The 10,138-nt window shown below is 41.4% G+C and overlaps 1 protein-coding gene across 1 annotated transcript; it reads right to left on the bottom strand.

Annotated features, from left to right (window-relative positions):
• Window positions 1–1,630: 1,630 nt before the first annotated feature.
• LOC127948393 (2',3'-cyclic-nucleotide 3'-phosphodiesterase) lies at window positions 1,631–7,388 on the bottom strand. Its single transcript, XM_052544832.1, has 4 exons — window positions 7,201–7,388; window positions 4,785–5,501; window positions 4,561–4,688; window positions 1,631–3,453 (listed from the first exon to the last, which is right to left on the bottom strand). The coding sequence occupies exons 2-4, from the start codon at window positions 5,479–5,481 to the stop codon at window positions 2,983–2,985; spliced, it is 1,296 nt and encodes a 431-aa protein (XP_052400792.1). The 5' UTR covers window positions 5,482–5,501; window positions 7,201–7,388; the 3' UTR covers window positions 1,631–2,982.
• Window positions 7,389–10,138: the final 2,750 nt, after the last annotated feature.

Below are 10,138 nucleotides of genomic sequence, written 5' to 3'. Positions count from 1 at the left end.
ATAAATTATTATCAGAAAACAACATAATCATTTCACAAAATACTGTTCACATTTGATAACCAAAGACTGAATCGTTAATCAAGATGCACAAATTCAGAGGCTTTCTCAAAGCCAGGCAGCACGTTCCTGTCTTTTGGACAAGAGTCATTTCAAATTAAATCAGCTCCATATCTAATGCTCCACGTCAGATAAAATCTGAGTATTTCAGTTGAATCAATTGGCCTTTACAAAGGGCACTGGCTGTTGCTAATGCACTGTTTGGCTCCTCTGTCATCATTTAATGGGTTTGAAAGGATCTAGCCAAGAGACATGACTCATCCTGAATTCACAAAACCTACAGAACAGGCTTTAAATAGAAACATAACCATTGATCACTGGATGTCAACAGTGTTTGCAGAAGCAAGTTTCCGATAAGTCAGTTTGGAGACCACAAGTTTACCAACGTGGCATAGAGCAGGGTGGTATATTTATTTCTGACAGGAATAAAAACAAGTCTGTGAGGGTTAAACAATGCGTTCAGTGGATTGTTGTTTAATAACTTGTCCATTATCAAGATGACAGGAAAAAAAATCAGTAGGCAGAATTATGTTAAAATTAATTGGGTTTCTGACTTTTATACTGTGTGTGTGCAATTGTTAAGTCTGTACAAGAAGTCACTGCTGTTTTCACCTGAGAGGGTCATATCGGGATCATAGGGATGTGGGTGGGATAGCCATGTAATGCAAAGTAATGCCACAACTTACACCTCTGTGTTCAGATCACCTTTTCTCCTGACAAAATCAGTGTAATAGCATTATAGCAATATTTCCATCCTCTAAATGCAAGTTTTTCCATATTCAAAGCTTGCCTAAAGCACTGGTGACTTAATGTGCCTATGCGAGTCGTGAAATTATGAAAATAAATCTAGAAATTATTGGATTGCTGGATTTCATATCAGTAAGGGTCGAGGCATTAAAAGCAACGAGCTGTTTTATGGATGGTAACAATTGTCCATTTTTTAAACACACACACACAAGCTACATATTTAGAGAAACAAGACTTGGCAGGAAATGATTGCCTGATATGCTGACAGAAGGTAAGTCTTGCATGTCAAAGAGAGAAAAATATATGTGGGAGGGATTATTTATACCAAAACAAAACCAACATATTTTTGGCTCTCTACCTGGTCAACTCTCTAGCTCTTGAGCTACAGCAGGATGACTGGTGTGCTCCATCTAGATTAGGAGTGCCCAAACTCCATCCTGGAGGGCCGGTGTCCTGCAGAGTTTAGAGGCACTCTGATCTAGATTCTAGAAGCTTTTTAGTGGAGACAATCGCCACCTACTGGCAAAAGCAGGACACTGAGGGAGCTATGAATAGGAAGAGGCTTATGCTGTCAATAATACTCATGATCTACTTAAAACTATAGTTACTTCCCCTGCACTTTAAAGAATTACATTTCCCACGAAACCAGAAACTGGCTCTGATTAGGAACCAAACTTCAGCTGCAGTTACACATTTGCAAGTTTGGGCAAAGGTGGAAACTATCTGAAGTGGAATGAACATGAAACACCTCCTTAATTAGAAGCCAACAAAAATTCAATCCTAAAAACATTTAGAATTCCCTTATAGCAAGAACAGAAAGCCAGGGTTATGAGAGCAAAGCACATTCTTTATTAAGTGTACAAAAACAAATGAAAAACAAGGTAATTGCAAAAAATTAGTGCCTTGATGTCAGAGACCTACGAGAAGCATGGCTTCGGCCATCTAGAAACCTACAGGAGAGGAAGGCATCAGATAGATGCCGTTCACAGTATTTAGAGTGAATATTATTATTATTTTTTTTTTGTGAAAATTGATATGAATGAGAGACAGAGAGAAAGTTAACTATCACACTTGAAACTACTGGTTTATGAAAGCGCTGATTGTACAGATTATGAAGAGAAGTACAGGCATGTCTCATCCAATGTGACGGGCTGCAAATTCAGCAAATAAAGGGCTCTCCAATGGTCTGACCAACACGGTGTAAACGATAAGTGTAGGACAGAACACTACTTCATACACATACAGACACACACACATTTTAGCCTAAAAACATGGCAGAGATGTTTCGATGTATTTGATAAAAACAAAAACCTTGGTGAATTTTTACGCGATTATGAGAGAGATTAACGATGTCTTTTTTGGGGTGGGGGGGCAAAAGGCATGCAAACACACACACACACACACACACACAACAGATCACTATCGGTAAGATTATAACAACAGTGCAGCATGAATTCTTGGAAATTATCAGCTCCACAAAGGCTGAAGAAAGAGAGGGACCCCCCCCCCCAAAGAAAATACAAACTAAACTAACAAATTTATACTCTATACCAAGACTTCCTCTGATGAAGGTTCAAAACGTCCCATTTCATGAAATTTAACATCTAAAATGTAAATCTAGAAAGCAAACCTTTTAAAAATACAGCTTCAAACGGAATTTGAAACTCTGCACCTAAACTAATCAACAAGAACTGAGCTGGAACGGAGTATAAATCAGTTAATCAAACCAGTAAAGTTGTGCTAAATCTAAGTGTCACGTGTGAGGAAGACCGATCGTGAATGTACCTGTGTAAAGGGAACAGGGATGGGGTGGCGGCCAAAAAGCCATGCGAACTAGCACCTAACGCAGAGTGAACTTTCCAGCAGAGTGATCCATGACCTTAAGGCAGATACTAAGGCCTCTGAGCTTGTGTTGCCAGGCAAAAGGAAAAAAGGCACCAGCTAAGAGACAGCCGGGAGCCAGCAGGCCACTTTGGAATGTCTGGTCTCACACTACCTGCTAAATCATCCCAAGCCATCCCTGTGCACACACTAAAGCTGCAAAACATACACACAATCCACCTACACACATGCAAAATCACAACATCATCCTCAGCCAATTGAGGGCCGGAGCCCTTAGGAAAAATGTCTCCTCCTCCTTCCCCCCTCTCTGCTCCTCCTCCTCCTCCTTGCTTTGGCTCACAGAATGGTGCACTTTTTCTTTTTCTTTTCTCCATCCTTTTTGCCCTGGTCGCTGGTGGTGGGCTTGTCCTCAGAGAAGCTAGAGAAGTTGGTGTCTGCAGTAATCGGTTCCCTCAGGGTGAGGAACCAGCGGCCCTCGCTCAGGTAGGACAAAATACCCAAGTCCATCTCGACCTGGGTTCCCTCCTTGCCCTCTTTCTGCAGAGCCAGGATCTCCAGCAAATCCAAACCGGTCTGAACCGCCTCCACACCTGCCGCGCAGCCTAAAGTGACATGGGCACGGCTACCTGCTGGAAGAGCCTCTACACTGGGCAAGAGGGTAGGGGCGACCCCTTCTTTGTCCGCTCCCTCGGGCCACAGCTTCATCTGGGTTTCCGTCAAAGCCACACGGGCCCCAAATGTACGAGGGGTCACTATGAGAGCAGTGACGGAAAGCTCATCAGATTTGGCTAGTGATTCCTTGACCACCTGGAAAACAAAATATGGCCAAACACTTACTGTATTAATATTTTGGTTTTGTTAACATTAGTTAATACATTAGGTCTCATGAACTACCAATACATTTTTTTTAAGCATTTATTAATCTAAATTCACATGTTTTTATCATTGATTTGCTATATATATATATATATATATATATGTTTGTTGGATGTCATTATATTAATTTGCGCACTTTGATTTAGTTTGCTTTATCATTTTGTGAAAATGTAATATTTAGGTGGTGGCTTTAAATAAGCCCTTATGGGATTTCTGCTTCTCCCTGCACTGTATAAAAAAAAAATAGTCTTGAAATTTCATTCATATATATTTTAAATTGTGCAAAATAAAGTAGTTTATTAATATTTATTATTTATTATAGGTTCATTTTAGTTTCCACATATGCTAATAGATTAACATTTCATGTTTTATAAATGAACATTTATAATTAACAAACAATAATTAATTAACATTAAAACAGATTATTGACATCATTTGTATTTGGTTATGTCAGCATGGCAAGAAAAGGGTCAAATCAGCTACAAAAGGTAAATAAACATTAAAAACAAGATAAAGAATAGACAAAAAGCTAAGAATTAACAGAAGATGATAATTATAAACCCCATTTAAGATTTTTTTTCAGGCTATATAAAAAAAAGTTTATTGTAAGTTAATGATCATGGATTGTTTAATTTAATTGTAAAGTGTTATTAATATAGCACGTTTCAGACACTTAAAGGAAAAATTTGCCAAGCATCACTAACACAATTTCAGTGAATATAACAAATTAGATACTATAAAGTACTGGCAGATATTGGCAATATTCAATTATAAGTATTGTTCTGAATATCAATATAATGATGACTGGTTTTCAACTGTAAAATTACATACCAGTATGTAATATTTTACACTGGAAAATAAGATATATTTTATATATCTTATAAGAATAAGATTTTTTTTTTGCCAGAATATTAGTTATTAACGGGAATTATTGTATTATAATCAAGCAGGGATCTTATTCCAAAACAGATCTGAGCACATATATTTGCACTACATGTTATGACACATCTAAGAAATGTGCTTGTGGGGAAAACTAACCTGTAGCTCTGCATACGCTTTAGCCCCCTCCGTTTTCCCATAATCACAGAACTTTGTAGTGCAGTGGAGAGGCAGTGGGTTCTGGAAATACTGCTCAAGATCCACTGCTTTCTCCGCCTCACCAGTAACTGAAAAAAAAATTGAAAATGAAAAAAAAATCAGCAATACAAACACACCAACTCTGAGGAGATCCACGAGTCTATTTGTTTACACCGTCCACTCACATTCACTGATGTGTTCTTTGAAGGCCTCTAAAGTGTCCAGCGTCTTGAGAAAATCCATGGTCGCACACTTAATTCGTTCCTCTTCCTCTGGAAGCAGGAACCAGCCAAAGAACAAAGGCAGCTCTGGCTCTTTCGGCTTGGTTTCGGCCGCTTTTGGAGGATCCGCCTCTGGTTGTACCTTCTCCTCTCCTCCTTCTGTCTTGGTCTCCTCACCTTCATCAGATTCTTTGGGCTTGGCTTCATTCACAGCAGCGGGTTTGGACTCGGCCTCTTTGGCAGACTCCTCCTCTTTCTTAGGCTCTGCTTCTTTCACAGCTTCTTGCTCCTGTTTCTCAGGTTCGGAATTCACTTGAACCTGTGGCTCCGCAGACGACGACTTCGGTTCTGGCTCAGGAGGTTTCTCAGAAGACTCGGCAGCCGGGCTTTCCTCAGGAGATTTTTCCAGAGCCACCTCGGGTTCAGATGGTTTAGCGGGAGGCACTTCGGAGCCTGTCGTTTTCTCCATTTCTGGCAATTCCCCAGCAGGATGCTCCGTCTCTGGGGTCTTCTCGGGTTCAGGGGCCGCTTTTGGAGGATCTGCTGGCTCCGAAGGTGCCACCTCTTCAGACCCAGGCTCCGATTTCTCCTCTTGTTGCACCGCCACTTCCTGTGTCTCAGCGACAGTCTCTGGAACTTCCTGATTCTGTTCGGCTTCCATTGCTACACAGCAGGCCGCTTCTGATAAACAAGGTATATTTGGCAAGAGTTAGTGTTGTGAGTGTTAAGGGATTATGCTGTACATTAGACAAAGTGTGAGAACTGCATGCAAATGTGAACGAGGGGTTAAAGGACAGGCAGCTCCAGGAACGCTTGGTAAAGATTAACAGAAACTATCCACCTGAACATGGCAGTTAAAACGACCACTTCTTCAGACCCTTCACAGCACATATGCTCTTGGAAACTTCAATTTTACTACCCACAACTGCATATTTTAGTTTTGCAACCTCTGTAGTGTACGGCGTCCAGCTCTTGTCCTTTTCGAGCAAATCTGAAAACCACTGCTCTGTTCAGACCAATGCACATTCAGATTCAATTGAAATAAAACACCACTGTGCATTTCTAGTGAAACCGGAGTAGGCATCAGACTGCCAATGCATGAGCTGCTTTTTCTCTGGCCTACACATTACTCCTTCGCTTTTTATCCACATTTTGTAGAAGCTCTTCTTTTTCTTTTTTATATAAGTAAACCACAGAAACTGTATGCTGGAAGTCGTCGGTTTTAATGATACTTCATATTGCTGTCTCTGTTAGATTTCAGAGTAATAAGCAGAAGTAAAGCTGTAGCCCAGATGATTAGATTGCGTTTTCGAGACATCAGATGTCAAATGACTTGCTTTCATTGTGAAACCAGTTGTCATCATCACCTTCTGGCCAAAATACATCTGTTCCCCATTTTATAAAGCTATGCAAATCTTCACAGCTTAATCAAATGGCAAACAAACCTTCATATCAGCCAGCCGACACAATTCACAGCTGATGGGTTCAAAAGGCACCTTTACAACATACTGCCACTAAATGTTAACTTATCTATGCAGTGGCCGGATTTTAGACCAACAAAGCTTTAATTTCACCATTAAAATTTTTTTTAATGGGCACGGTCCAGGTTCTGATGAAAGCATGTGAAAAGCAGTTTTACAGGAGCCCAGCAGTGAGTCGTGAGACACGAACACCTGCACTTCATTTGGGCCACTTCTTTGTGGCCGTGTCTTAATATCAAGTGTGCTGCCTGCTTTGAGAGCATTTATGGGAAGCAAACGCTTTCTGAGTCATTTCGATGTGTCTGAAGCCCTTTTGCTTTCCAGTAGGCAGCTATAAGATTTTGACACGCAGCCTTTGTGCGACCAAATTAGATTCATCCACGCCACCTAATCTAAGCAAGACAAAGAAAACCCGAGACGCCCAACAGATTCACTCAGACAGAAGCAACACATCAAGCGGAGGTCACGCGTTACACGCACATAACGGTACTTGGTTGAACGACATTGCGCACACGAATCTAGACAACTTAGTGGAAAAAATGTGCGGCGATTTAAAAGTAACGTGGATTACACTTAATCAAATGAATGTCTAAATCTACAAAAGCTCGTAAACTAATGTGACCAAATGAGCGGACCCAGTTAATAAGCGGTTACAATGCAAAGCCACGGATTCGGGGAGTGGCAGTGCCCAGCCACGCTGCATGCAGACAAAACAAATCAGCGTGGCGATGCCTAGCGGAGCTGGGACAGAAAGCATATGCCAGAAACACCAGTTATTTCTAACATATAAAATCTTTGTTTTCGATCAAGTTTTTTATTTGGATAATCAAACGTACTTGGTTGGCAGTACGATCTAACAAGATTAAAACGTGACAAAGTCCAGCTGGAATGCAACTCACTTGATTTCAACGTTGGCAGATCTATGAAAAGCTGTCACCGTTTCCTTAGGCTGAAGGTTCAAAGCACCGTACAGACAAATTCCACGTTTCTCCAGAGCGCTGCGCAGAAATCCCCGCCTGGCCGAGCACTAGCAACAATCAGGAAACAAAACGGAAACCACTGGTGCACGAGAGCGCGGACACGGAAGGGAGAGGCAACAGAGGCAAATTTTAAGCGCGCTCCCGCCTCGATGTGCACGTCAGCGAGCGGATTTATTATTATTTTTTTTTTACATCATACTGCTCAAGATTATGTCTTAATAATCATGTGGTTTAATTACTCCATTAATACAGTTCAGCCTCACATGTAATTTAATATATTTAGTATCAATGATTAATGTTAATCTTAAATTTTAAAACTATAAATCCCTTATGCTAGCACAGCAGATGGTACAAATTATGGTTTGGGGCAAGCGGCAACCTCCCTCTCTCTCTCGTGAATCCAACACGGAAGTGATTTAAACTGTAATTCGTCAACTGGCCGCTAGAGCTGGTGAGACTTAGGTCTCTGCAGAGCAAAAGTGGGCGTTTATCACCATGTGGGTGTTTTGAAACTGCTGGGTGTTTCTGAATCATGCAATCTAAATGATCACCCTTACCCAACCCCACCCCTAAACCTAACGTCACTATTACATCAACCAATCAGGTATCATGGTGTGAAAACACCTTGATCTCGTAACTCCCATTACTTTCCTGCAGAGACCTATTCTTGGGAGCTGGTTGCAAAAGGGAGTCAGTCCCACTAATATTTAAGGGATTAATTAAGGGCGTGGCCACTTGAGTGACAGGTGGATTGCCACTGCTGATACTGCAGTCGAGCTAGGTGGATGTGGCTTCAGCAACCAGTTCCCACCTTTTTGCCAGGGGGGAAGGGTTTCATATGTTTTTGAAGCACCCCTGGGCGCCGCCATTGGCCAGCGGACCCCCAGCTGCTGTTAGCCTTCCATTGACTCCCATTCATTTTGTCGTCACGTTCACAGCGAATAACTTTACATCTGAGGCGTTTAAAGACTCCATTTGTCCATTAATTATTTTTGAAGAAACACGAAAATGTATAAAAGGCTCCATTACCTTGTATCTTATGTTATGGTCCCGTAGAAGCAGTTTTTGTAAAAAAATAGGCTTACGACTGCGTCATAACCAGCAACTCTCTGTCGCACAGTAGAGAAATTACCATATGGACAGGAGCAGAAGCTCGCAGGCAATCTTTTACTGTCTATGACAGGGGGACGTGGAGACATAAAGCCAAGGGAGATAATTAATCAGAATACTTACCAAAATTTGCTCATGTTCATGCTCGCCTTCTCTGAAAGATTCGGTCGGTGATTGAGATTTCTCATGGCACAGCGATTAGAAGACTTACAGGTTGCTCACGTGACATCTACGTCATCAAGCTCAGTTTGAGTATGCGCATTACACTGTGCATACATTCAAGGGGCAAGGAACTCGACCGGAAGTTGAAGTCGGGTGGGGGCTGCAATCTTTTAGCAGAACTTCACTTGCGTTAGCTGCGTACTGGCGTTACATTTTAAAATACTATACAAAATAATTAATCAGAATACTTACTCCTGCTCACTCACGACAAAGAACTCCCCGCTCAAGCTCGCTGTCTCTGCAAGATTGACGATGGCAGTTTGCACGCACAGCCACTTAGAAGATTTACATATGGCAGACAGGTTGCTGACTTCGTCAAGCTTCGTTTGAGTCTGCGCGTCAGAAACGGAAGTGCTAAAAAACGCTAAAACTGGGCTTCATTTGTCTCAATTGAGTTCCAATGGGGTCGCTGTGTCCATTTCTTTTACTGTCTATGCATACATTACACTGTTTTTAGACGCCATCGAACAAAAGTCGCGATTGCGATAGGAGGTGATAGTGCGATCAGTTTCGTGTCGGCACATCAATAACGCATTAAAATGGGCTACTTTACATTAATTATCACTCTATCAAAAATTGTGTTTCGCTAAAAAGTCATTTAGATATTTAATGTTCAGCTCTGTGTACTAGCGGCGTGGAAGTAGAATTTGCATTGTGGAATTTTGGGAACCTTTGTGCCCCCCCCCCCTCCACAATTAATTGTTTTTATTTAATAAACTTTTTAAAATTCATTTAAAATGTCTACATTTTTGTAAAACAATCGCCCCCAAACTCATTGTGTACAGGCTACTTGTAAAGCCATTTTTATACTGTGCACTGTCACTGACTGAAAACAGATTTTCAGTAGGCCATTAAAGGAATTCAGACCTCTGCATTTGATTTGTATCTAGGCCTAAAAATATGTATTGCAACAATCTTTTGAGAAGACACAGTGGCAAACAAATTGATCAGTTTTTTCAAGCCTTGCACAAGCGGACTCAGCAATGTAGGGTGACCATATTTAGTTTTCCAAAAAGAGGCCAGTGGGTAAAGGTGGGCTGGGGTGTGGTTGGTTGGTAGTGGCCCCTAAGCAGTGTAATGACCATATCCCAAATATCAACCCTCAAAATATGTAATTTCCATAGTCAAGTCACCTTTATTTATATAGCGCTTTAAACATATTGCTGTAAATGAAGTGATCCCAACTAAGCAAGCCAGAAGCGACAGTGGCAAGGAACCGAAACTCCATCGGTGACAGAATGGAGAAAAAAACCTTGGGAGAAACCAGGCTCAGTCGGGGGGCCAGTTCTCCTCTGACCAGACGAAACCAGCAGTTCAATTCCAGGCTGCAGCAAAGTCAGATTGTGCGAAGAATCATCTGTTTCATGTGGTCTTGTCCTGGTGGTCGTCTGAGACAAGGTCTTTATAGGGGATCTGTATCTGGGGCTCTAGTTGTCCTGGTTTCCTCTGTCTAATACCTAAAATACATATTTTACAGTGACTGTTATTGAACATAAACACAGCTAAAAAGTTTCCTACCAGTGGC

The sequence above is a fragment of the Carassius gibelio genome, chromosome A3 (assembly GCF_023724105.1).
Source record: "Carassius gibelio isolate Cgi1373 ecotype wild population from Czech Republic chromosome A3, carGib1.2-hapl.c, whole genome shotgun sequence".
NCBI lineage: Eukaryota > Metazoa > Chordata > Actinopteri > Cypriniformes > Cyprinidae > Carassius > Carassius gibelio.
Note: the sequence above shows the minus strand (reverse complement) of the source record. Positions and strands in the feature narration are given on the sequence as shown.